Source organism: Struthio camelus, chromosome 6 (genome assembly GCF_040807025.1).
Source record: "Struthio camelus isolate bStrCam1 chromosome 6, bStrCam1.hap1, whole genome shotgun sequence".
Lineage (NCBI taxonomy): Eukaryota > Metazoa > Chordata > Aves > Struthioniformes > Struthionidae > Struthio > Struthio camelus.
In genome coordinates this window covers 35,279,191-35,307,105 of record NC_090947.1, presented here as the reverse complement: position 1 = coordinate 35,307,105, position 27,915 = coordinate 35,279,191, and the positions used below count along the sequence as shown (strand labels likewise).

At 45.2% G+C, this 27,915-nt stretch overlaps 2 protein-coding genes across 3 annotated transcripts in view; one reads left to right on the top strand and one right to left on the bottom strand.

Moving 5' to 3' along the window:
* Nucleotides 1–46: 46 nt before the first annotated feature.
* Nucleotides 47–27,882, bottom strand: LOC138067693 (collagen alpha-2(I) chain-like). The gene is made up of 5 exons (XM_068949565.1): nt 27,695–27,882; nt 26,275–26,495; nt 25,442–25,652; nt 1,509–1,588; nt 47–386 (listed from the first exon to the last, which is right to left on the bottom strand). The coding sequence occupies exons 1-5, from the start codon at nt 27,880–27,882 to the stop codon at nt 346–348; spliced, it is 741 nt and encodes a 246-aa protein (XP_068805666.1). The 3' UTR covers nt 47–345.
* ZNF148 (zinc finger protein 148) overlaps nt 26,270–27,915 on the top strand; it is a 36,519-nt gene continuing 34,873 nt past the window's right edge. For both annotated transcript variants that reach the window (XM_068949121.1, XM_068949119.1), the window contains exon 1: nt 26,270–26,388. The gene's annotated coding sequence lies outside the window, so the exon portion shown is untranslated. The remainder of the gene's footprint in view (nt 26,389–27,915) is intronic.

The window sequence follows — 27,915 nt, the reverse complement described above, 5'->3', positions numbered from 1 at the left end:
TCCCGACTTCTGCTGTGCTGTCAGACACAGAGGAGAAACGTTTCTTTGTTGGCTTTTAGTTACTTTTGAATGACTTACACAAACCAGCCTTCCTGATGTTTTATTTTCTTTCCAGAATATTTTTTTTTATTTTTGTTTGTTTTAAACCACCCAAGCCAAAAGGTAGCTACATACATTTAACTGAAGTCTCTTTTCTTGTTGGACAGTGAATGGCTCACGGGTGATGTGTTTTGAGCACGCTTGTGAACTGAAGGGTCCTTGTGAACTTCTTCCTGGTGAAGCCTCTGGGCGAGCCTCCTCTTGCCCCTCAATCAGGACTTGGAAAAACGTGAACTGTATTACCATTCAGAAAAGGCTAAGCTGTAATGACAGTGGCAGGCGCTGTCCTAGAAGTAGCGCAAAGATATAAAGCAAAGAGTTAGCTTGTGCCCCAGGTAGCAGCAACTGATGTGCAGTACGAGGGGCAAGAGACTGAGCGAGCAGGAACGGGAGGCACGGTGGAGGGGTTCAGAAAAAAGGAGTGGTGCGATCAAACGCGTTGTTGCTGAAGATGCCAGCTGCAGCAGCGTCCTGGACGAATGTGGACGGGGAAGGTGGCAGGGAAGATGCCGTGTGACATGCTGACGTGCTGTGCTGGGGTGAAGGGATGGGGTAGTGGGAGGCTGGACGAGTTGCAAGGCTGTGGTAGGTTAGGCTGTGCCACTGATGCCCTGTAAAAGATCTGTGAGCTCTTGGGAACCTAAGAGTATGAGAGTGGGCAAAGCCAGTGGTGTTGAAGTTGCAGGCTGAGCAACAGGGAGCTGATGATATCCAAGATGACTGAGAGAAGAAAGGAGCTGAGCAGTCTGGAGCTGAAGAATAAGGGAAGGATTATCTGGGGGGAGTCTGCTTTAGCTATGCTGAGCATCGGTTCATAGCTGGGAGAAAAAATTTAGAGAGAAATTAAGATTATAGTTTGGGCAGGAAGGGAGAGGCTTCTGGCAGATCCATAGACTATATGTATGGAAACTGCAGAGTTTGGGATGATAAGATTACTTGGAGGCAAAGGGTAAATGGAGGAATAAAGGGGAACGAGGAGAGAGAGCGAGCGTATCATGGCATACAGTACGTGCCAGGCATGTGATGAAATCTCCGCAGGAAGCTCGTGGGGCTTGGGGACGCGCTTCAGAAGCGGTTGGTGGTCTGGAAGGGAGCGGAGCCCAGGTGTCAGCGGGAGGCAGGGTTTCGAGGGGAGTCACGCCGAGGGTGAGGGGTAAGGAGAAGAGGAGTGGGTGTGACCAAGCAGGAGGGGGACCGGAGATGGGATCGAGGGAGGAAGTGGAGAGAAGAGATGGAGAGCTGTGATGAGAGAGCGTGTGTACAGGAGGAGAAGGCAGCATTGTGGTGGCCTTGTTGGGGGGGGGGGAGGGGAGAGTGAGATCTTGTGCAGAGAGATGGAGACAGGAGATGAGGAAACCTGAGCTGTCAGAGACAGCAGAGTGGACGGTATTTAATGCTAATCATAGTACCTGGGTCTGAATGAATCCTGTGGGGGCTGACAGTGGGCTTGAAGTTCAGCACTGATAGTGGTGTAACCTTTCTCTTGCAGCTGCGAAGGGGAGAGAGAATTTTCAGACCTCCGTTTTATAGCTGTTTTTAATATGATCTCTTCGAACTTTTCTGGTTAAACCAAAGAGGAGAAGACGCTTCAGTCTCCAAAGCTTGGCACAAATCCGTAGAGAGCCTGATCCTACAAACACCAGCCCGGTTAGATGTGTCATCCGGGGGCCTACTTGCGTGACTAACGCTAACGCTCGGGCAGCCTGTCCCATGTACCACAAACAGCCTGTGAACGGATGAATAAATAGTTTATTTGCAGTACCTGGTTTCCGTTATCTGCCTATACCTTGGCACGCGATAAAACCAGTCGTGTGCTCTCTAGAAAGCAGCGGCGTATAGGCGGCCGCAGATGAGCGAGAGCTGCTCAGTAGGGTGAGCCTCGGGAAGGAGGTAGCCGAAAGCAAAACGCAACGCCGGTCGCCCTCTGGTGGGTCTCGAGCTCTGCTTGGCGCCGACCGCGAGGACACGGCGCGCTGGGCGGCGAATGTCCTGCAGCTCGGGTGTCCCATTGCTGTTGTGACTGTTAGAGGCGGCGGTTGTCTAAATATGAGGTGTTTTAGCTGATGCTTGTAAAGGAACGGATTTTCGCGCTGGAGTTGATGACATATTCCTGTGTTATGGTGCGTTTCAGTGTGGTTCGCAGAAGCTTGCGCGCAGGGTCCCCAGGCTGCTGCCACGTGGGGCAAATGCTGCCATGAGCTGGACTTTCAACACTGGTTTCTAAGTTAGTAGTATTTTTTTTATTATTATCATTTTTAATGACCACTTGGAAGTGGTGTAGGCTGTACGGTCAGCAGGAACGATCTGTGACTGTTTATTTAATCTGCACTCCTGTGCAAGAGATGGGAAAGCTGCCCTTACCGAATGCTGCTTTCAATTAGGGTTTCCTGAAACATGTGCACTATGATCCTGGCTTTGAAAATATCTGCTGACCCAGAGGCTAAACCTTCTGGTGGTCAGTTGTTCCAGAGGCTAAAAGGATGCACCTTGTTTCCAGGCTAACGGCTGCTTTATCTTCCCAGCTAAGCTTAGGCTTTTGTCTGCTCGTCAGGGAGCCGTCTCCGATGAGAGCAGGAGCAATGCAGGCACTGGTTGAGCAGGGGGCACTTGCCGTGTTGCAGCGCCATCCTCGTGGGCTGGGTAGCGGAGCTGCAGGGCTGTTTGCCCCCTTCGTCTTGAGCAAGGCCTCAACCGTCCCTGCCTGGGGGTGTTGTGAGCAAGCTCCTCTTGCCCCTGTTGCTGGGAAGCTCAAAAGAGCAGGTTTCCGGGATTTTTGCATTGTCCGGGTTTCCCCCCTCTTGCTTTTGGGCAGTCTCACGGCTCCTCCCTGGGCTCCTCTGCAGCTTGGACGTCTCTCTTGACTCACGTTTGCCAAACTGGAGTTGGTGTTGCAATAGGAATGAGTCGTGCCATTGCGTTCCTCGCTCACGTGCAATATTGCTGCAGGCCCATTGACAGATCGCCATGGCCCGTTGGTCCTTCAGTGCTTGTTTCGGGCTGTTTCTGGGGCTCGAGCCATCTCTCAGAGCTGCTCTTTCCCTGGCTGGGTTCCCCGTGCTGTACGGGTGGCCTGATGTCGCGGGGTCTGCATGAATCCATACTGAAAACCTACTACTCAAAACTCATTACTTTCTCTCAGCAGCCCAACCTCCTCTTTTAATGATTCCTTAAGCTTTTTGTCTTTAAACTTTATCAGTCTTTAAACTTTATCAGTAATGCTCTCAGTGATGGCCTTGTTATTATCCAGGTCGCTGGTAAAAACACTAAACACTCAATAGGCCACAGCCAATATCAGATCCAGTAGGGCCCCGCTACCTCGAAGGGTTCCCTTTTCCAGTTTTGGGCAGCTTTTAATTTATTTTAAGGCTGACTCTGCGCTTTCTTTCTCGGAATAGGGCTGGTCTGAGCTGAGCGAGAGAAGCCTAGGTCTGATGGATTGTTGCGGCAATGCTATTGCTCTCCCAAGAAAACTGTAATCTATTTTTAAAAAGTCAGTTTGACAAGATCTGTTTTTTGTGAACATGTTGATTGGCATTAATCTCTTTTAATTCTGTATCAACTCTATTATTTTTCCAGGGGTTGCTTTCAGGCTGACAGGCCTATAATAATCCAATCTCCCTAATTATATATTTTATAACTAGGCAAAATATTAGCCTTTTTCCAGTCTTGTGGAATTTTCCCTGAAATTCAAGACTTGTTGAAAATCAGCATCAGTGTGTCAGAGATCTCTTATGCTAGCACTGCTAAAAGGCTTGAGAAAAAGCTATATGGATCTACAGGTGTATAATTTAAGAAGCTGCTCTCTAGTGCTGCACCCTAGATATAATTAAGGAGAAATTATCTCCATGTGATAAAGCCAATGCACAGTTATGGTTGGCAAAGACTATGCACATAGTATGATTAATTTTTAGTGTGCTCACGGAATGAAATGAAAAGAATATCCTTATATAGTTTACATGTTATTACATTATAACTCTATACTAGTGCTAAAGTTTGACCAAACTCTCTGGAAATAGGACGGAGAACTGAAGGGCTTAATTAACCTTTGAACTGTATAAAGTGTCAGGATTATTCACTGGGTGGGGGGGAACTCATGGGCTGGGATACCATTTAGTCTAGGAAGCCAAATTGTAGGAGGAGTTAAAGAATCCTCCCTTCAGAATCTGAAATGCTTCTCGGAGTTAAATCTTGCCTAAATGACTACTTGCAATGATTGCCAAAATAGAGCAAGATTGGTTTGAAGGGTTTCTAGAATAGAAGCTTCTCCAACCTTGTGATGTACTCCCTAGACCTGTGAAAACTGGGTCCCCAAAAACTCCTGCTGGGTAAAGATTTGGAAGAAAACTCCAGACATGACACCGCCGTGCTGCTTTGCTTCATATTTCTCCAAGTCCTTCCTGATGATGTGCTGACCAAGTCCCACGGAGGTAAAGAGGGGTTGTCCAAATATCTTCCCAAGCCTTTCGTGTTTAATGAAGGAATGAGTCTAGGCAAGTAACAGCTAAATTAACTGACTGTTAATCAGATTGATGTCTGCTCCTTACCTGCTTTTTGTGTGGTTGGTTTTGTTCTTGGAGACAGAAGAGAAATATTTCTGAATGCATTTGACTTCTCTGCATTTTTATCAGCAACTCTTCTATTTCTGGCATTCAGTGGCCCCATGCCAGGAAGGCTTTTGTTCTTCCTATTCTTTAAGAAGTTCTTTCTTATTGTTAATTCTGCTGGCTGTTGATTTCTCTTTGCTTCCTTATCGATAATTGATGGTTCCTAACCTCTAAGTCAGATTTATCGTTCTTCCCTTTTCTATAATACTTTACCTGTTTCTATTTCTCCTCTAAGCCAGGATGGGTTTTAACACATGTTGCCTCTTCCAATTTCAGGGCACTTACTTAAAATATTCTGAAATAATTGCTGGTGATCAGTCACATTCTGTTCAAATTCTTTCTCCTTGCTTATTTGGTCATTGCTATTTTTAGCTTCAAAATGCTAAATACATGTTGCACTTAGCTGGGTCTTTTTCTTTTTCCTTCTAACAAATATAATGATTGCGATAACAAGGCAATTTAGTGGTTGCTCAGTTTCACGTCGCTTTTTATTTTTGAAAATATTTCCTTTTTCTCTTCCGTGTTGAGGTCAAATATAGAACTTCCTGTGCTGGATGTAACTTGAGATTGAATAAAAATTATTCTCTGCAGCTTTCAAAAGTGCAAAGGATTTATTTAGGAGTTATCTCTATGATCAGCATCAGACGTGGCAGCGCTTTCCTGTGACGCGTAGATGGGGAGTTAAATCACTCAACTCCTATGGTTGAGATCGTGATCTGCAGGACCCTTCCATTAACCAGAATCATTTGAGCATTTCTGAGTTTCCCCATGAAAAACGCAACTCTTGCGTTTCCTCTCTCTTAGGAGCATGCTAAATTGGCCTCCGAACCCTTAAGCTTACCAAGGGGAAAGCCAGCATGAATAGCCGGCAGTTTAGTATTGCCAGCAAACGCATGAGTAAACCTTGTGCGGAGCCCCACCGAGCAAGGCTGTCTATCCAGCGGCGGGAGAGACGTCTGTCTGCACGCAGTGCTGGAGAATTGCTGACTCCATTCATGTGAAATCGTTCCTTCTCCCAACCCCTTCTTACCAGAATTGAATTGTTTTATACTGCATTATCGGACATCCCTGGCAAAGAGGCAGGGATAAGGGCGCCGCGTCCAACGGAGCGGTTTGCGAGGCACTGGTTGGGGTTGGTAGAGGGATTTGTCCGGTCTGCTGTGAACAGCGGCCAGCTCCCAGCTGTTTCAGCAGCTGTGGGAGTTTTCATGCGTGGGGAGGAGGCTCTGGGAGCTGATAACCTCTGTGCTGCAAGATCCCACTTTGAGTAGGTAGATAAGAATATAGAGGAGAAATTAGTTGTTAATAGATGTAGGGTGGAGATAAGCGTACAGAGAAGAAACCACAGAGCTCTGCAAGCTGAACTGAAAGTTTAGGTAAGGCTGGGTTTGGCAAACAGAGGCCCAGCAGGTAAAAGAGTTTGTTTGTAAATTTACATGTAAATTTTAACTTTCATGTCGTCCTGTGGTGATTAGGAGATGGCCCTGCCCAGGATTTGAGCTGAGGTTATTTTTTGTGTCCCAGGAGCATGCTGTGGGATGCCAAGGAGCCCTGGCTCCACAGGGAAGCACTGCAGGTTGGCACCTTGGATTGGAAGTGGCCCGTGCAGGGTGGAAAGGCACGTTTTGGAGGCCCCAGCAGATTAAGTCTGCCTGGATAGATGCAACTGTTGGTTCAAGATCCTGCCATATTTGCCAGAGGGTGCCACTTTGCTTCCTCTCCTGCGACCTACATCTCTGCCTTCTATTGATTTTAATGTTTTGGCACATGACTCTTTCCTCTAGGTGCTGATAATACCAGTGCACCAAGTCTGTGCCAAGTTAATGCTTGCAAATGTGTCGTTACAGTTCCTCCTGTGCGTAACCCACTCTGCGGCATTGCTCTGTAGGCATCCTTCCCTTTTCCTTCGATGACTTTTTTTTCTGAATGTCCTGGCTTAGTGATGATACTGTGGCTGTTTCCTTTCATCCTCCCTTTGTGCTAGTTCAATGCATCCTGACTTGTGTAGGTAGTCTGCTGCTTACAAAATTAGGAGTACTCTTCTGAAACAGTGGCCACCCACAGCATGCAGCTGCCCTTCCCTCCCAAAGTGGAGCAACGCTCCACGAAACCTTAAGCTCATGCTTTTTGCTGTTACTGCGTTCATGATTTGTTTCTGTTCTCCTTATCCATTGATTAAGGATGTGGAAGGATCTCAAGAAATGCTGCCAAGGCATTTTCTTCTTTTAGTGTCATGCCGAGCTTTCTAAAGCCATCACCAACATGCCCGGTCTCCTGGGATGTATGTGGGCACTAATGAAACTACTTCTTTACAGGTAGCTCCATACCAGTTGCCTTGAGAAATTTAAGCTTAATTCCATTGTATGTATTGCCTCCCTTGAAGAATGCTCTTGTGACATCTAAAAAATAAGTGTTTTTTGCAGCTGATTGATTGAAGAACTCTCTGTCGACAGTATGAACTGCCTCTCCAGTTGGGTTGAGCAGGTAGGTTCAACAGTGCTTGGTCTTCTCTGCATTTGCCTTTCTGCCATTTCTTCTTCCATCTCTGGCCAAAGGTGCTTTGTCCTTTTGTTTCGTATTTAAAAACTGCTGGAACTCCTGCTTAGCTTTGATATGAACTATTTCACTAGCAAACACTTCTTTTTTCCTAGCTTTCTTAAATAGTAAGTGGTAAGCCTTCTCCAACTTGATTGTCCAAGAACTCTTCAGCTCCTCTTTGGCAATATTCATCTTCCAAGCCACTAATTTTCTTCTAGCGCAGTGACTAGTGGTCACTTCTGGAGGAAAACTCCCCTCCCTCAGGTAAGAGATGTGGCACACGGCAGCAAGGTAGGAAGCGTGTTTCCATGCCTGGCCATATGACTGTGTAATATTCCATTTATATCTGAGCATCTGTCACTGAGCAAAGGACGTTTCTAGAGCCAATGAATGGGAAAGCAAATAGTTGCGTGGCTATATCTGAATTTAAGTCCAGTTATTAGAAGACTGCCAGAACGAATACTGGGGGAAGAAGAAGAAAACACAGCACAAGTCATGAAACTGCCTCCTCTCTGACCAATCTCGTCGTCGCTGTTAGCCCCTTGGGTCAATGTACATCAAAGAATTTCCTTCACCTTGAAGAGTTCAAAGTGCCTAATCTTCAGAAGTACAAGCTCTTCTACAAAATGCATCTGATCCATACTCCACAGAAGATGGGATCTGCGGTTATTTCTGTGTAGTCTTCCAGTGTCTGTACAAGCGTGTTGGATGTGAGACTAAGTTAGTCACGTTCCAAGGTAAGTGTTCAAGGCAGGTTGAGCGAATTGCTCTCAGGAGATTCCTCTCTCTGTCTGCATCAACTGTACAGGGAATTGTAGAGATAATTAGATTTCAGATGTAGTCTACCCTAAATAAGGAACAAAAGCTGCAGTCATCTGTAGCGGATAGTTGTGGTTTTGTTGTTGAAGATTTTTTGCCCCTTTTGTCCCTGAACTGGGACTTTTACAGAACGTTCCTGGAACTGGTCCAGAAACATCAGCATAATGCTTTGCTGCTCCCTAGGAAAGGGTGCAGCACCCCCATCTTGGGGATGTTTCTTTCTCAAAAACAAATAAAGATTGTGCAACAGCATGCCTCTGGCACTGAGATTTCTGTGTTTGAAGCATAGGACATCAATCATAGGGAAACAAGGTAGTGGCTGGAGAAACTCAGTGCTCTGTTTCTGCCTTGGCGTCGCTGCGTTTTGCCTAACGGTAAAATTTCTGTCAGAGGCTCGCGGAGCCCGTTGGAAAAGAGGAGTTAACTGCTGGTATCTAGACTCTGTGTACCGAGCCGCCGCTAATCTGCAAATGAATGTGTTCCAACAGGAAAAATAAATCTTGTTGGTACCTGTGTTCGTTAGCTGCTGCTGTAGCCAAATTGCAGCGCTGCGCGTCAGCCTCGCCCGGGGCCGGCTCGTGGGCTCCTGGCACCCCCGCACCAGCTGCTTCTCCTACCTGCCTCTAAGTCAATAGTTACTCTCTGATTAGGAGGATCCTGTGCAAACGGAGCTGCAGTTTAAGGAGGTCAGTGCATGTACGGGAAGTACATGAAAGGTGTTGGCATAAAGTGACAGCGCACACGCGGTTTTGCAGTGGGGTCTCTCATGGCGCCGCAGTCGGGTATTTGCTGCTTTCGCGAACCAGCCAGTGCGGTTCGCTACCGTTCACGGAGCCACGCTGTTATTTCTTCAGCTTCCAGGCGTTCGCAAAAACGTTTGCGGGTACTGCCAGGTCTCAGCATTTTAGGGCAAAATGCTTCGTGACGTCGTGCTCTTGCACGCTCTCCAATGGTGAGTCAGTCTGCCAGGAGTCGGGCAACGTGTGGGAGAGATCAGACGAAGCAAACCCGTACCGCAGGCCGTATTCAAACAAGTGTATTTTAATTCAGCAGTTTTCAGGGGAGAAAATCAAAACTCAACTGAACGTGACAAAAGAGAGAGATTTAAGGTATGCTTTCTAAAAGGTGAATAGCTGTTTCTGGGTTTCTCCTTTTTTAAACTTTTCTCTGAAAATCAGGTCACTTGCCCTGAATTTCAAGAGTCAAAATAAACACTCCGGAAACCTTTGCCCACTGTGGAGTAGTCACCGCTAAGATATCTATAAGCGCCAGTCGTTACTGGGAGATCTTCGGAGTGTCTGCTGGTTTAGGCGTGCAGGGGAACGAAGACGAGTTTTGCTGAGGGGCCCTCAGGTGCTTGCAAAGGGCGGCCGCCCTCGCGGGGGGCGCAGCGGGCAGAGGGTCCCTCTCCTGACACCTGACAGCCTCCACAGCAAAGTGACATCTCGCGAGACGCACGGTTTTTTTGAAAGAAATGTGAAACAACCAAAAATCGTCTAATACACTCGTTGTTATCCACACTTTGCAAGTCGGTATTTCGTCTTTGCTAGAACCCTAAAAACAGAAACCTTCAGCTGAACTGCTCCGTTTCAGCGTCTTTGCGAGAGTACCCGATTCCCATTTATGGCCCAGAGAATTAAAATAATAGAAGTAACTTTTTTTTTGCTTATGGTTAACCTGTCAGAGAAGAGATGGATCTTGGCCACACCGTTTATATCTTAATCCAAACTTCCTCAGTGTTTGGAGCAGACAGATTTGAGTTTTTCTCTCGGTTTTATATGGCTCCAGATGCAAATCTTTGTTCCAGCTGCTTTGAGAGGTTTTTTGGATCTCGCGTTTGGCTGGGGACCATCTCTGACAGGAACTCCATGAGCAGAGCCTGAACTTGTACCTTATGTTTAGAAGAAAACAAACAAAATACCCCAAGGCAGAGGATTTGCAGTCAAGGTACTCCTCTCTGCTGCAGCGCTTTTCTGTGCTGTTTAGAGATGCTGCTTTCACTCCTTTTCTTGCCTAAAGTCAACAGCAATCAAGGCCTGTTTTTCTTCATTTTTGTAATGTTTTTCCTCCAGTTATTTGATAATTTACATCTCCTTGGTGCTCGTGACATGCTCCTTGCCTCATTCCTATTATTTCTCCCAGTCTTTTGGAGCCATTAAAGGAGCTAAGCTGCAGGCACGCTCCTGGCTGTGGCACTGGTGTTATGACCGTCCCCGTAAAACCTGATATTCATACGGCACTTGGCCAACGATGATGGCCGTGCATCCATGTGGCTGCTAGATACAAATAATAATTTATGACATGTCATTAGGTTGGGCTGCCAAGATGCATGTTAAGGGTGGATGAATCAGAAGTTGTTGTAGAAAAAAGATGACGTGCTATTTGGCCACCTCGGTTGTTCGCTTTGGGCGCTCGGGTGCATTCACCCGGCTGCTCGGTCACGCGTTGTCCCTCCGCTGTGGGTTTCTGACGCTTGTCAGAAAATCATGGAGATGTTCAGGTCATGGAGGGAGTGGGGCAAACGGCCAGGGGAGCCACCGCTTATCTCGCTTCCCTGCTCGTGCTTTTTGCTTCTTCAGCTGCTTGCGTGGCTCTGCCTTGACTGAAATAATAACAATCAGTTTTTAATCCCTTCCTCCTGCCATCGGTTGTTGCTTGTACTTTTGAGGCAAAATTAAGCAGCCTGCCTGCTGGGGAGGTCTGACAAGTTGTCCAGCAGTTTGTCCTCTTGCAGGCTGCCCTGCTCTCTGCACATCTTCAGTGTTTGGGGCATGAAGGCGTCGGTGGCTCTTTGCAGGCCCAGCAGAAAATGAGTTGCTGGTGTGACTGCCAGCAGAAACGCAGATGCTGGGACACTCTACATACCTATAGGGCCGGTGCCATGCATCCTGTTGTCAATCTATAAAAAGTTAAGGTTTTGTTTTTGTGTGGTTTTTTTTTTTAAGAACACAAGCTAGAAGCAGAATTACATTCCTTTGGCTGCAGCTGGATGGACGTGTGATGGCTCTGAAAGGTTTGTGGCGGCCCTCAATCATCACAGTGAGATAACTGTGGCCTAATCACTGTGCGAAACTCAGACCCAGCTCGAAGTGTAATGATGCTGCTCTTCCCTTTTCTTGTCCTCTCGAGAGAGTTTTACTCTACCCAACACAGAAGTTTGTTGGGGGCTGCTGTTGCCCAGGCTCTTCAGACCTTTGTAAGTTGTGCTGAGGGCCGTGGAGCTGATGTGCGACTCAGGTGTCTCTGTGCAGCTCCTCCTCGCTCTTCCTGCCCTAGAGCACTTCGCCTGCACAGACCTGCCTGAACTTGCTCGATGGTTTCAGAAGTTGCAGGAGGAGGAAGGGGAAATGGAAAGATGAAGTGACAGGCAGTGGGGCCACCACAACCTCCTGTCTTGAGGAAACAAGCTGAAGGCAAGTTCCCTGTTCGCACCGTGGTCCTCTGCGTTTGCATTTTGTATCTGGCCGCTGCGTTACGCCTGATGTTGTGAATCAGGAGGAATACACCCTGCTATGTGATTGCATGGGGGATTCTACTTCAGGTAGTGCCACTAAGTGTGCTCATAGCTTACAATTAATGAGACGATAAGGCTCTTCTGGGCTGAGACGGTCTGTATTTTGTTCTGTGTTGATTGCCCTGGTCTATGACTTCTGCTGTGCTACAGATAGCAGCTATTTGTAACATCTTCCGTCAGCGATGTAACCAGTGCTCCCAAGTAATAGATATGATATTGCCCAGAGTAAGCATGTGTCCGATCATAAAACGGTCCAGCTGCTGCTCGGGCCTCCCTTCCTACCAGCGTGATAAAACTCATATCACCTCCCCTCAGTGGTCTCCTTTCCTTACTCATCTGTTGCTCTCCCTGCACTTGCCATCGGCCCCTGGAGCTGCTGTGGGGCTGGGGAGATGGTCAGCAACTGCTGGCGAGGGCGGTGCTGCGAGGATGTTGTGCCAGGCTGGGGCTCGAGTGGGGCTGCTTCATGGAGGTGAGGCATCTCCTGGAAGGTGTCTGCTTGCTGTGCCCTCACTTTGCTCTTCTTCTTTTCCTCTGCTTTTGTTACTGCATCTTCTTGCTCCCCCAAAAGCTGCTGATCCCTGCACTGCATGCTTTGCTCTTCCTGGAACACCTGCTAGCTAAAAGCTTCCCTAAGCTCTCTCAAGAGCTTGGCTTTGGAAATCAAGTCCTGCTTCTACCACCTTGCTTCCTATTTCACAATGTCTTGTGCTGCATTGGCTCTTTCCAGTAATCACAGAGGTTCCTGCTTTGTGATTCCTGTTATCATGCAATAAATACTTGTCTTCCTTATTTCACACCATGAAAAGGGCTTTGCAACCTGTGTGGCCTCTATGTCCCCAATGCCACGTTTAACAGTATTCTAGCTATTTGTATTCTTTGCTAATTGTAAAGAGTAAAGGGGTCTTATAAAGGGGTCTAGAATGAAATCCAGCTAAAATCTAATGTACTTAGTGGTGTTACATCAAGTATCATCTTATCTGATCTTCCTCAGGGTCCAGGACAGAAAAGGTCCCTAGGGAATAACATGCTTCGCCATTAATTCTGGGACGCGAGCAGCGCCTGGCAGGCTGTGATGAGGCCTGAAATGCCCATGTGGGACAGTTGAAGGAGTGAGAGGGGTTTTAAGGTGTTTGGGGGGGGGGGGGAGAGCTGGGGGCAACCAGAACCTGTAGCCATTTGAATAAGGGTGCCTATGTCTGTGTGGAGACTCTAGGGAAGTGAAGCATCATATGGAATCGGTTCTCATGTGTTGGGATTGCTAATGAATTGGTGGGGGGTGGGTGGGTGTGTGAGACGCACACAAAATGGGGGAGGAGGGGGAATTCCCTGGGGAATGCACAGTCTGTGTAACCTAGGCACAGAGGAGCCACTATATGTGGGAAGAATAGTTATATTTGGTGCTTCAAAGGCCACTTCAGGAGCACCAGTCCTCGAGCAGGATTTGGGAATGCATTTCAAGTCCTGGTTGCTGCTTCAATGTTTCTGCTACTATTTGTTTCCGGGATTAAATTGGTGCACGTTGTGTATTTTGAGTATTTTGTGAACAATTAAACAGCAATTTGTGTTGGCAAGACTGCTCTTGCTCACAGTGTGATGATAATTAGAGCGCAATGTTTAGTGACCAGTACCTCATTTTTCTGGAGGTGATTATGATTTTTTTTCATACTAGGAGGCAAATTTTTGAAGAGAGGAGGATTCATTTAAGACAAATCATAAAAACTTGCTAATTCACTGACACGTGCACACCCTGTTTTGCTGCTATCAGAGGTTTACCGTAGGCCTGAAGGAACTTCACCATGGCAAGGAAGTTTTCTTCTAAGATAATTTCACCCTGACACTCACTAGAACCAGCGCAGACCTCTAAGTGGTGGGGCAAAATGCCACTTTTAACAGCAGCTGAGTGATCAGGGATAGGCACATCACAGAGTGGATCACAGCAGTCCACTTCTCTCTCTCCTGTCCAAATTTTCTAGTTGCAGCAGATGATTTAAGGGTAACATTGCTTTATTCATAATTTTGTTGGAGTTGTATGAAAGACAGAACTTACAGGGACAGGTAAGCAGTAGTGCAAATTCAGCAACAAGAGGCAGAGAAGGTCACGCTCCTGCTGCTGTTTGGGTCTTTACGTCGTATGTCCATGAGGACCACAGGGTGTCTCTTCGTCCTGGTGGGTCCAGCACAAGTGGTTCTTCAGTTCCAGGTGGGCCTCTTGAGTAGTATCACAAGGTCACTCTTTAATACTGATTTGATATATTATGAGATTTGAGAAGTTTAGGCTATTAACCATTTCCAGCGGCAAACAGCGTCATCGTTCTCTGGTTTCCTCTCGAAGGACTGTACCACCCCTGAGCTGTTATCCGTAAGAACTACTCCTTTGCAGCCTGATGCGACTGTGAGAGGCCGGTGTCAGTCACCGGCTTCCGAACACCGTTCCCTGCAAGGTCAAGCGCAATTCTGATGTTTGCCTTAGCCTATTTTAGCTTCAAAGTATGCATTCTTACCGCTCCAGAATTATTATGAAAAACAGCTTTCCACTAGATAAAACTCTGAAACTGCAACATTAACCATTTTATATGCATATGATTAGTGTTTCTGTGGTAGAGATACAGCAACATCCTCTTTCTGTTTTGACCCAGGCCGTTAGCTATTTTTGCATTCATTATTTTTGGTGCTTTAACACAGTCCCACACTTTGCTACCCCCTAATCTTGTATTTCTTTTCTTTTCTTTTCTTTATTTGTGATTCAGATAACTTTTGTATTACCAAAATAATTCAATAAAATATTCTACTCAAGAGAAAAGCGATGCTTTGAACTCGCTTTGTGTTTTTTGCACCCTCCTGCCCCCCCCCAGTCCCCCAAATGCTGTTATTTCCCTATGACGTTTTGGCACGAAATAAGACCTGTATTCATTGCTTTTTAAGGACATCATTGACGAACTGATTTCTACATGAAAAATTCACCAGCATTAAGACCGCTTATTAGTATGCATAGCTATAGAACAGGATGTTTTATTTTTTGACAGCTCCAGCTTTGTAAACTTCTTTGTAAACTGTGGGGGGGGGGAAGGGAAGCAGCCATTTTAGTACATAAGTGGGCTGTACTACAAACAGATATGTTCCCTAAGCAGGAACTGATGTGCAAAATATTACCACTTTGCATGCAAGTAGAAATAAGATCTACTATTATGTATTTACTTAAATATGCTAAGTGAGTTGATCAAAAATTTGCTAAGCTGATAAAATGAAAGTATCCTTGATCTAAATCTAAATATACATTTTTCAAAGGAAGTTCTATCTTTTTACCATGCCTTCATATTCTGACAGTTGGCATTCATTTCATTCTGTCAGCTTGCATCTATTGGTGTTGTTAAGGAGTCTTTGATCATATGTTGATTTTTAATAAAGCTGTTCTTTCACCCAGAGATATATGGATTTCGGGCCACCTTCATGAGTTTGCCCTTTTGTGTTCAATCAGTGGTTCAGAATTCCCCCCCCCCCCTTTTTTTTTTTTTTTTTTAATTTTGCCATATGGCAATGTTAACTGCTAGATGTTTTATCCGGGAATATTTCCTGAGAGCCTCTGACTTACGAACATTGAGAATTAACCTAGTGTCACAGTTAGGAACAACTGCACAACAACCAACAGCTCTGCAACGCCTGCCAGCTCTCCGGAGGGGCTGGGAGAAAGGGAAAATGCCTCTTACCTTGGGACAAGACTTCTCCTACAGTGTTGTCCCAGATTAGAAAAAATCAAATGCTTAACCTCATAGTCTACTGGCAGCATTTGTCCTTTCCAGATTATGTGGAATAACGCTTTGCTTTCATCCCCTTACTGACCCCTTTTTTTTAATCTGTCCCTTGAAGCATTGATGGGATGTTTTCTGCCACTCCTTACTGCAGCTCCTCTCAAGCTGGGCAAGACTCCCTTCTTCTAACCAGGGAGTGGTTTTTCTTCATCTGCTTGTCCTGCTTGGTGTGCAAACATCCAGCCAGCAAATGAGGCCAGTTCACTTCACAAGGAAACGTGGTTTTATTTATTATAAGCCATTTTTAATCATACATTTGACTGTTAAATTATCCTCAGCACTGAATCCTCATCTGCTTTGCAGATGGAAAGCAGCACTTAGTAAACAGTCTGTATTGTCTGAGATATCCCCAGCTCCCTGGCAAAAACTGTTTTGAGGTCTTTCTGACCACTTTGACTTTGCGTTGTCCCTAGGGCTCAGTCAGGCTGCCTGGATTTCCCAAGCAGGTAGTAATTGGTATTTTGGAGGCTTTCTGAGCTGGTACTCTTTGGGATATCTGACCTCCCAACTGGGCTAGCTTTCTGAGACTGCCTGGGCAGGACACATGAGGGTGTGTTGTCCTCCTGGGTCTCACCTGGAGAATGCAGTCCTCCTTATCGTCTGATGGAGCCTTTTAGATGTGGTTCACAATGGTTATACCAGCGTGAAATGGACTTCATAAACACCTTGCTAGATTGTGTATAGCCTGATCTGTATACAGTGCTAGCAGAGAGTGTCCTTGTCCTCAGCAGGCTATGAAGAAGAGAGGTGGTGCTCTTCAGTTGAGCTAGTCGGAGGTAATGTACAGTTTGAAAACTGCATCAGTGCTATTAGCTGAAAATAAGCTGTTGTTTCTACATTACTAGTGCTAATATTAAAAAAAAAAAAAGAAAAGAAAAGAAAAAAAAACCCACTGCTGCCACGAATTAGCTCATCTATGGAGAGACTGTATCATGTCCTGCATCCCTCCCTTACCAAACTGGAGCCATGGAGAGAAATTGAGCAGGGACCTCTCTCCAGCTATAAAATATTTTGGTGGATCAGCAATTACAAAGGTCAGATTTTTCTTAATGCCCACATGCAGTACTACATTCCTTCCCAGAAATCACTGGTCTCTTGCCATTTGTTTTGTATTTTAAACAAATTTCTGACAAATTGCTGGCATGTCTCCAACATGTGTCTGTAGAACTGTTAGCTCTTGTTCTAGGAGGCTCCTTCAAGTTCAGTTCTTCATAGGCACTTGCTGAAATGTATGAATAATTGAAAATTTAATGATTGAAGTTATTTAGTAATAGATTTGTTTGTTAAGTTAACTTTGGATAAGACTTTGCAAAGAAGACCTTTGCTCTTCTGTTTATACAGACTGTCAATATTGTCATCAAGGTTGGAGATCATTTGTCACTGTTTGTTATTGGATAAACTAGACACACAAACCAAGTTAGATACACCTCCTTGACACACACACATTCAATTTTCTTAGGTGATTAGGATGATAACAAGGACATGATTTTGCAAAGACTGTTCAAGTTACTGCTTGGTGGCAAACCAGTCTTTTTGGCTCAGGATACAATACATAGCTTAGAAAGAAAGTGGTTGGATGAGACATGTCCTTCATTCTACCAGCAATGAATAAGTATGGCCAGACAGACCTCAGCCTACCGGAATTAATAATGTCGTCTTAAAAACAAGAATTCCTTCTTTTTAACTCTTTTGCTGTCATTTAAAGGATCAACATCTGAAACTTAAGCTTTTTGTCTGACTCTCCCATTGCTCTCTTGCTGCGAGCAGCTGGGTTTGGAGTTCACCTTGCCCATCATTTAGAGGAACAGTGGTGGAGATGTGTTTGCTGGCTCTCAGTCTTTGCCTTCACAGGAGCACAGTGACTTGCCAAACAACGGCTGCAGAAGGCAGTGCAGGCTTTCTTCAGTGACTTACATTTGTTAGCCAGGGAACAGCTCCGGCAGGATGGAGCACAGTTGCAAAGGGCTCACGACGGCAGAAAAGTGCAGTGCAAGGGGCTGAGAGCAGACAACCTGAAATGGATATAGAATCATAGATGCTAAGGTGTTTCACATACCTACCTATGTTGGTAGCCCTTTTTTTTTTTCTGAATCCTTTTGTTTTTGGCATCAATGCTTTTGATGTACCATAGCAGAGAAGTTCCATGTTTTAATTTTGTGTTGTATATTTCCTTTTCTTCTTTAGTTTTGAATATCCTACCTTTAGTTTCACAGTTCAAAGAATGTCCCTTTGTTCTACAGTATGAGACAGGAAGAACAGCAGTTCCTGATCAGTCTGTACCAGACATTACTTCATACACTTTTATTCCGTCTCCCTTGTTTTTCTCTGCAGATAGTAATCCCAACCTTTCCAATCTTTTGTGAATTGCCATGCCCTTGATCCTGCTTATTGCTCTTCTTTGAATCCTCTGAAGTTCTCAGTCTCTTTGAGACGGCTGGACCACAGCGGTCTGCTTGAGGTTGTATCACAGATCTATGTCAAGATATTCTATCTTCTTATTGTTCGTCATCCTGTTTTATCTGCTTGCAATAGATGACGCTGCACACTGAGAGGATAGATGTTAAGCTTTTTGTGGAACGACAGAAAATAGGGCTGTGTGGTACTTCAAGGAGTTACTCAGTTCACTGTCTTTACCCTAAAACATTTCTTACATATTTGCCCAATCTGTTCCTAAAGACCTCTGGTCACTCCGCTGCCCTGTAGGCCGTCTACCCCAGTGTTCTGTGATCTTTGACATTAGAAAGATGGTAATTAAAAATACCTAACCTAAAGCTTCCTTGCTGCAATTTACATCCTTTACTTCCTGTATACCTCCTATGGGCATGGCAAACAGCTTTTTCCACTTGCCTGTGCAACAACCTTTTACATATTTGAAGACTGTTATCATGTTTCCCCTTTAGCATTCTCCTCTGGATAAATAAGTGCAGTTCATTTAGTCTTTTCTTTTTGGTCATGTTTTCTAGATCTCTGATTGCTCTCATTGCTCTCTCCAATTGGGCCATATCTTTCCTGAGCTTCGTGCCCCAAACCAGCCGCAATACTCTAGCTGAAGTCTTAACAATGCTATGTAGACTGAACGGAAATAGTTTATTTTGTGTGTCTTAGAAGGAATAGGCCTGTTTACACATACCAGCATGACGCGCACTTTTTTTGTGCCTGTGTGACATCAATATATCTCTAGCTTGTGACCTGCCCTACTAAACCATCTCCTGAAAAACTGCTCCCATGCCTGTTGTGTCCTGTAGCTGAGCAGCTGACTCAGTCTAAGCCCTCTTCTCTGTCCTTACTGAGCTGTGATCCATTTTCTCCAGCCTGTTCCTCTAGTTTGTCAAGGGGTATCTGAATCTGAACCCTGTCTTCAGCTATTCTTGCAGCCACTTCCAGCTTGGTGCAGTCTGAAAATTTAACACTTTTTATCATTTAGTGTGTTGATGAAGCACTGAATAGTCCGGTACAAGTCTTGAGCATTGTCGTTTAATGCACTGATGCATTAAAACAAAACAAAAACCTGTGATAACTACTTTCTGAAAAGGTTTACCTATTAGCTTTGCATTGGCATTAAGAAATTCCACCTAGCCCATTTTTCAAATTTTATGAGAAAGTCATGTGAGAAAAATCACATATCAACAGCTTAACCTGCTTGGCTTTCCCTCTCAACATGAACCCTTCACCTGAAATTGTACCTTAGCCATTTCTGATTTGTAAGGCGTGTTAGCAGTTTGCCTTTTCTCCTAAATGCATAAACTTTATGCAGATACAATGAACTTCATTGGTTATTATGTTCCCTAGTCATCTAAGATCTCTGAAGTTTCCTAGTGTCTGCTCTGAAGCCTAGTTAACTTAATGTTTTATCTCTATTTTTTCTATTTATATCTATCATATTCCAGCTTACCAGTCATCTTTTTCCAAGCTGTACTATAACAAACAGCGTGAAATGGATATAGGAGGGAAGCCTTAGGTTACTGCTCTTAGCCCTGATGAAAAGGGCCCATCTACACCTCCTCTCCACTTTCTGTCTCCTGGACAGTTTCTAGCATCCAAAACTGTCAAATAAGTTTTGGAAGACTAAATACATTTATATTTTCCCTTATTTCTTAGTTTATTGATATAACCAATAATTTTAAGAGACTAGTGAGATCTGATTTTCATTTATAAAACTTTACTTGCCATATCATGATCTTCTAAATGTTTTGAAAAGATCATTTTTGACCAATTTGCCAGCTAGAGATGTGTGGCTGCACATTTTTGCTAGCAGCACAGCTGTTTCAGCTTCCAATAGTCATAGACACATTCTATGCGGTTTGGAAATCGTTAATAACCTATTTTTTCCAACATTTCTTTATTATTCTAATGCAATTTTCTGAGAGTACCTCAGCTGCACTACTACAGACGACCGGTCCAGGGAGGAGAACTCTATAATGTTTTTGATTATGAGACTGCAAAACTTCAAAACCCTCAATGTTTTTTTTCAGCCCCCAACTAATTGCTTGGTTGAGCAGTTACTTGATATAGCAAATGTACCAATTCTTTTTAAGGCTTTTTACTTCTTCACTTCAAGAATCTCTCCACCTGTTTGGTCTTCAAGACTTCGTTTGGGCCCTTTTCATTTTCATCTTCTTCACTGCAAACTGAAGTTATGAAATTTGCCTGTTTACTGGCTTTCATAGATTCAGATTTCCAAACTCTGCTGGTTTTCCCTTTGGCTGAAATAATGCATTGAAACTTCCCATTGAACACAATGGCTTCATCCCTGTCTCCCTAGAAATGCACATCCTCTTGGACCTTACTGTTTTCAGTAGTATTCACGTCACCTCCAAAAGGCTTTATCTTTTCTGTGTTCAACTTCTCAACTTTTGGCTTTTTCTACTAAAATATTCCATCCTCACTGCATCACATTCTGCTGTCTTACCTGCTCTTTGAATCTTTGCTGAGTCGTGTTTGTAATCTGGTCAATGTTAGACTCATGGAGAGGTGTAGTTTGTGAATCTGAATTTAAAATACAGTAGTTGCTTTGTGCAAACTCTCAGTGCATGCTATGGTGTGATACAGCCTCCTTACTTTAATGTCAAATAAGGGCACGGACACAAAATAGGCACAAAGTACCTGGCATATTGTGTCTTACTCTAGGATGAGTAACTTCCCCATAGGGACAACCCTTCAGCTAACGGTTCAGCTAATGCTATCTTTTGAATTAGAGCCACTATGATATTTCCAACTGAAGAGCTCAGCTGCAGTGGGATACCAGGAAAGATTAAGATGAATTAAGTAAAGGTGTGACAATGAATTCTATTAGTTAAAGCCCACTAAATCCCTAGGTGGATGCTCTTTGATAAAATATCCCTAGTTTCTTTTACATTTCACTCGGAAAGGCTTAATCCCAAAACGTTCACACTGGGGTTTAAAGCACTCTTAATTTCCTATCTTTAGTTAATTCAATTTAAATGTCTACAGTAGACAGCCAACCTAAGTTAAGAGTGAATGTTTTTCTGCTCTGCTTATAACTTAACGTCTTAAGGTGGAGAAATCAGTTCTCTAAATTCTGTCTCATTGTGTTATCCAACAATTTATGTAGGTAGAGTACTACATTATCATCATTTTTGTTGCTTTTTCTGCCTATTAGCCAGCTCAGCAGCAGACATTAAACATCCTATTTTCTTTTAATCTGGAGATTTATAATGCTAACTTTATAGGAATGCCATGTGGGACTAAGTCCAACATATTACAGATATCTGAATATCTTATGGCTAAACAAAATCATCTTGACTGGCACTCGTTTGCTTCCCCCCCCCCCCCCCCCAAAAGAAGGTATATTTTAAATCAAAGCATCGCTTTTGGGTTTTCTCCTCTGTTTTTTTATTTTTTTTTGCAATGTCTTCAAACCAAGTTTTGAAATACTTGAAGCTGATTTAATATTGTGAAATAAATGAATGATTGAAGTCAAGTGTGTCTGTGGCAGCATATACTAATCTGATATGAAAATTTCTTCAGGGTTCAGGTGGAAGTGGGACTGTTCTCCCCTAAATAGACTTGGGAGCAGAAAAGATTTTGGAACGAAAGAAAAGAGCTGGGTGACTTTCATACACCCTCTGCTGACTCTGCGTTAACGTGAGGATGAGCATACCGTGCAACTGTGTGACTGATAGCATTATGATTGATTCCTCATCTACTAGTAATATAGGGCAATTCAGACTCAATTGAGTTGAGCCTACACAGGATCATGAGTTGAAAATCTGCTATAAAAATAATTAAAACAAATTCAATCAGGGATGTTGAAATAAAGAGGAACAATTTACAAAAAACTTGAGCCAATATTCAGACAATGGACACACCATCTAATTTTCATTGAATACTTGCGCTGGTTAAAGCCCTGGTGAAATATTTGAATTGAAAAATGGATGGAAGGAGATTTTCTAGCTTTTAATAGGAATCATTCCCTGATTATATCTGCTGTTGAAATGTCAAGCAATCATCTAGGCTTTTCTGAAGCACCATTCATTGTATCGCTGGCACAAACTAATATTAACTCGGGCTACAGCAGCCTTAGTGGTACAAGGAAGAGGAGGAGGAAGGACACTGAAGAAAGCATTTAGTCTCTGGTCTAATAGCTCCATTCAATTCAATGGGATATTTGCATTCTTGAAGCCTGACACGTGCTTGGCTACTTTGCTGAATGGGGCCCAAGGAATAAATCCCTGATGAGGACTGAGTAGCGTTTATCTCCACTTTTGTGGTGACCAGCCATTTACATTAAACCAGCTTAAATTTACTCCTCTCTTTCTCCTCTCTGGGTTTAGTCCTAATGATGACTAATGTTCCTTTACGCAGTCATGATCCTGTACTCATTTTTGTCAAAGGGTTTTTCAGGCAAAACTGCAGGTCAGGCCCAGCATGTAAACTGGTAAGACACACCGACGCTAAAGCTAGAAATAGTTTTTATATTAAAAGAACAACCCAAGGCAGGGGTGAAGAGAACACATCTGTTATCTCTGAAAGTCAGGCCATTCTTATCTTGCACCAAAGTTATTAACATCAATTGTTTGATGGTTGCACAAGCACACAAAAGGTAGGTTTAACAATGGGAAGATGAATTGTGCATTTCCATTCCGTAACACATCAAACTTTCTCTTGGATTTACCTTGGTTTTGAACTTCTTGTTTGCAAATACCTTGTTTGGAGAACATAAATATTTTTCAGGTCATGCTCTCCATCTGTAAATTATTGATATGAACTCTTTAATAATAATCTTAAAACCTGTTTGAAACTAAACATGGTTAGAAAATACTCAAGAATAATACTGATACTTACTATGCACGTTGTTTTTCACGTTTCCTTTGGCCCTAATCCTGTAATCACTTATACACATGAATAGTTCAACAGAATTTTTTACTTGAGAGAAGTCAAGTGTGTGTGCTGGAAGGAATTAGACCATCAACTGTGAATTGCGACTTTTGCATGGGGAAGGGCAGAAGGCAGACAAGTTTTATCTACCTTTTACACGAGTAAGGACAGAAAGGAATCAAAGTAACTCCACCCTGAGCAGAGTCAATAGGACAAGCCACATCGCTAGACTTTGCACATCACTGCAAAGCTACAGCTAAAACGTTGTATGGATATTTGGCATAAGAGAAAGTAAACTGACATCGAGTGTAATTTCATCCCTGTCTGTGGGCTAAATAGTAGGTCCACACTAACAATCACATTTACAAACAAACAAACAAAAAAAATCTCTTGAAAAAATGGGAAGGGTTTTAAAAAGAGCTACAAGGATAAAACACAACCTGGAAAACAGATTAAAGAATTCTGAGAGACAGTCCTGAAATCCAGTCGCTGAGACTAGATGAATTCAGATAAGTACGAAGGCATAACTTTAACAGTTAGGCTAAGAAGGCATCTGGAAAACCTGTAACTGCTGAATTTCTTTCTCTTGAATTCCAAGACTGGATCTGTGTAGGTCGGCTGTTGCTTTACTAGAAGCTACTGGCTTGATGCAGAAACTCCTGAATGGAATCCTTCAGTTTGTCATGAAGGAAGTAAAATTGGATGGTTCTGCTTGTTCTACAGACTTATGTCTAAAGACATTTCCTCTTTAAGACCCTTTAAAACACACATATTTCCTCCAAAGATTCCCTATAGCCTCTCTTTTTAAAATATAACTTACTTAGGCTTCCTGTTTTTCTCATCTCTGGGCTTATACAGAAAAGGGGGAGAAAAAAGTACCTCCTACTTTCCTATACATTATATAGCCCTCCTAAAAAAAACCAAACTGAAATGTATTTTGTTCCATGCTGCATTGCCTGTTAGAAGGTTTCTCATGGGTGGGCAACTTCTAGAACTCAGAAGGGAGAGGTAAGACTATATTAAAGACTATAGTATTTTTTCCTTAGGGAAAAGCAGTTTGTCTGTCATTTACAGACAAGTATAAGAAAAAATACAGGTTGAAAAGTGAGCGCTCTCTCAAGCTTCTCGAGCTACTTATTTTTGGTTTTGCATATTATTTAATATTTTCTTATGTTAAAACACTAATATTAAATAATTAAACATTGTAATGTTAATTATCTATGTCAAAACACTAATGTTAACAACTTCGGTGTCATAATTGCGCAACTCAGTGAGGAATTATCATTCTCACTTGAAAAATATGGGTGGCAAAGAGGTAAAGGTGCAAGTTCTGAAGTACCCTGTCACTACATTTGCCTCAACATGGGGGTATTCATCTTGCTAGACTGTTGGATGAACAAAGCGGTATAAGATGCTCACTGAACTGGATAATTTTTAGGTTCCTCTTAAGAACAGTTCATATTAAAAACAACAACAAAACCCACCACCCGAACCCAAACTGGCATTTGAAAACTGGAGCATGTCTTGATTAAGGTCACAGAAGAGTAATGAACAGAACCCAAATATGCTGAGTCTTACTTCTTTGCTTTAAATACAAGACTGCCTTTCTTCTTCATATTATACTGTTAATTGGCAAACAAAATTTTGAAAAGCACGTCCCAATTGATGTGTCCTTGGAGAAAGAGTTGTGCTCACCCTGCAGAAAGCTTTAATTCCTCCGTGTATTTTAAAATAAGGTTTTAGTGCCGAGCTTCCTGACTCAGACTTAATGAAATTCAAAAGATTTTTTGACAGGTAAAAATGAATAGAGTCACCAAATTAATTGTCTTTGAAAGAAAAAAAAAAAAATCAAAGCTGCATAAATGTTCATCTTCCCTCAGTTTCCAAAACTCTATTTTTGGAAATTAAAGTTTCCCATTTTGTTCAGCAAGCAGGTTAACGACACTTCTTGTATTTATGTAAAACTGTACATGACTGCATGAAAGGCAGGCACATTTTATTAACTCCTTCCTCTGTTCATGCAGATTGAGTACTCAATGCAATTATTTTGAAATATGCTTATTGCATAAAGTCAGAGCAGAACTTCAAACTGGGTCTTAATGTCATTAATATTTTGTTCTTAATGCAATTTACTACGCTGTAACTAGATGGCACAATTTATGACCCGCATAAGGATGCAGAACCTTATTAATGCATCCTGTTAAAAGGAACAAGAAACCCTACATGAAGTTATTTAGTGCTGCTGACTCACCAGGCAGATGCATCTTAATTCTAACAGGACCTGAATGAAGGGCATAAGCCTTGTTGTAGAGACAGGGTGATCCTGTAGGACAACTTGGGAACAACTAAGCTTGTGGCAAAAAGCTTTGGGCTGCTGCTGAGTGAATGACTCACAAAGCTAAGCCCTATAAAGCTGGTAAATTTTACCCAACGGAGCTTATGGAGATTTTGGCTTCGATCCAGCAGAGCACTTAAGCACATGCTTAATTATAAGCAAGTGACATAAAGCAATTTAGTTAAGCATGTGTTTAAGTGCGTTGCCGGGCTAAAGACTTTATTTAGAGAAACATGGAAATGTTCGTCAGCCCTAAAAGAGATGAAGTTGAGGGATGCAAGAGAAACCAAGGTGCAACGTGGTAAAGGTGCAGATAATTTGGGCACAGAGCTATTCTAAGGAATGTGCACGTTTTGGGAAGATCCCGTCTGTACAAATTACGTACGGCGTGGGGTCTGAGCAGACATCGCAGAGCTTACAGCACAGAAAACTCATCTCAGGCCTTCGCGACGGGTTTCGAGGCCCGGCGAGTCCCACAGTCGCTACCTCGCCGTCGCGCACACCGCTGGCCTGGGACTTGCCCAGGCCTCTGGTGCGGGACGAGCACCCCCGTGCTCCGGCCAGCGCAGGAGGCGGCGGTGTCGGGGTGCCGGGCCCTGCGGGAGAGACCGAAGCGTGGTTTACGCGGCAGCCCGGTTTACTTGGCGTAACCCCCTCGCCACCACCCGTGGCCGCCACGGCCCTGCCGGCCTCTCTCCCCTCCTTCGCTGTGAAGCCAAGCGCCGCGGAGGAGAGCAGGGCTACCCGCGGCCCTCCGCCGCCGGGCTGAGGCCGCGCCAGCTCATTACCGAAGGAAGGTGCGGCCGCGGCACCGCGGGCCCTTCCCGGGCCGGGGACGGCGGCGCAGGGAGCCCGGGCGCCGGCCCCGGCCCCCAGGCCGCGCCGCCCTCCCGACCGGCGCACAGCGCGGCCGCGGGGAGGCCGTTGGGGGCCCGGCCCGACCCGGCCCGCGCTACCGGCCCGAGCGCCCGCCGGTCCTCCGGGCGGGTTTCCCAGCCTGCACCGCGGCGCGGCGGCGCTCTGGCCGGCCTGTCGCTGTCACCGCCAGGAGGAGGCTGAGGGAAGGCGCTGCTCGCGCTCCCGGAGCAGGAAGGAGCCGGAGCCGCCGCCGCCGCCGCCGACTTCCCCTCGGCCTCCCCTCCCCTCCCCCGCCGCCGCCGCCGCCGCCGCCCTCCCTCCCTGCCGGCCTCCCCTCCCCTCCCCCGCGCGCGCTCGCACCTCGGGCCCCGCCATGCCCGGGGCAGCGGCCCGGGCACTCTGAGGAGCCGCCGCTGCTGCCGCCGCCGCCGCCGCCGCGCCCCGGCCCGCCTTCTCCTCGCAGCTCCGCGGCCGGTAAGTGCCGGCGAGCGGGAGGTGGCCGGGCCCGGCCGGGCCCGGCGCGGCGGGAGGGGCGCGCAGGGAGCGGGGAGGGGGCCGCGGCCGGGTTGGGCCGGGCTGGGCTGGGCCGGGCCCGGCGCGTCCCGTCCCGTCCGCGTGGGCCGCGCGCGGGGAGGCCGGCGAGCGGGGCGGCGCGGAGCGGGGCGGCGGGCGCCCTTCCTGCCGCTTTGTCGCCGCGCGGGGGAGGGCGGCGGCGGCGGCGGGGGGCCCGGGGAGCTCCCTCCGCCCCCTGCCCGCCGCCGGGGCTGCCCCCGCCCGCCGCGCCGGCCCGCAGGCCGCGCCGGGGGGCGGGATGGGGCGAAGCCGCCCCGAGCGGGCCGGTGACAGGCGGGCAGACAAAGAGCCGGGGGAGCCGCGGACAGACGGACGGACGGACGGACGGGCCGCGGTGTCCCCCCCCTCCCGCCGCCCGCCCCACTATTGTTCTTGGTGGGAGATCGGTGGAGTGCGCGGACTTCCGAAGATTTTTTTTTTTTTTTTTGTGTCAATAACCTCCTCTGTGCCTCCTCGCAACTGCTTGGAGGGAGCTTTTGCAAGTGGCCTTTCTGCAGTGTCGGGAGCTGCTAACAAGTGCCAGGCTGGGAGGGCAGGGGGAGAACAGTAGGAGTTGAGCAGAAATTACTTGGGCTTTAAACGCTTCCCCTCTGCTTCGCCTTTGCTCCCCCGATTCCTGCCAGACCTCAGTTGGGATGAGTGCGGCAAAAGTCTCTGCTAAGCTGGCTCATAAAAAAGGAAGACATTTATGTTGCAAATGTAAATCATCTCTCCGATCACTTAATTTCCATAAACCGTTCAGAGCAGCTGTGGGGGATTTTGCACAATGATTAAAAAGTAAATATGTGGAAGCCAGTGATTGCAGTTTTAGTTTTGCTTTGCAAGCCTACCTGGAATGTGACCTACCTGCCTGTGTTCATATAGACTTTACGTTCTGATCCAAGAAGTTTTAGTTGGGAGAGATGTTTTGTTTCTGTTCAGCAGACTGTTCATCTTTGATACAAAAAGGACAAATTGCAGAAGACTACAGTTTTCTCTTAAACAGGATCACGATTGCTTTGCTTATTTGTTGTGCTTACTCATATACTTCAGTAATGCTTTTCGACCTTGCTAGGAATATGTACCTGGGCCTGTTATGCTTAAACATTTTGGAATGCCCATATTGGGTTTCTTCCATGTAGTTTTTGCATGTAGTTTTTGCAGCAGTGCTCCGTGAATTTTCTGATGCATGCCTTGTGAAGAACAGAGGTGGAAAAGTAGTGCTAACCTGTTATCAGTTTTTGCAGGTATTGTTACATTGTATGCAAAATCAGACTGGATTAACTGACAGTCCAGTCTAGACTTAAACTCTATCCTGCTGTGTAAGAAGTTGACGTACCTACAGGCAGTGTTAGTTTTTCTGTGTTCCACTTCCACTGTTTGGGACTCATGCATGCTTCCAGTGACAGCTGTCATCTGCGGAAGCCTTGGCTGTGCTAGGAAGCTCCA

Coding starts and splice junctions, on each gene's coding strand:
- LOC138067693 (XM_068949565.1), bottom strand. CDS start 27,882: ATGACAGCTGTCACTGGAAGCATGCATGAGTCCCAAACAGTGGAAGTG. Junction 25,653..26,274: donor CGGGCATGGCGGGGCCCGAG/GTGCGAGCGCGC, acceptor TCTCTCCCGCAG/GGCCCGGCACCCCGACACCG. Junction 1,589..25,441: donor GTCTGCTCAGACCCCACGCC/GTACGTAATTTG, acceptor TCCCCTTCGCAG/CTGCAAGAGAAAGGTTACAC.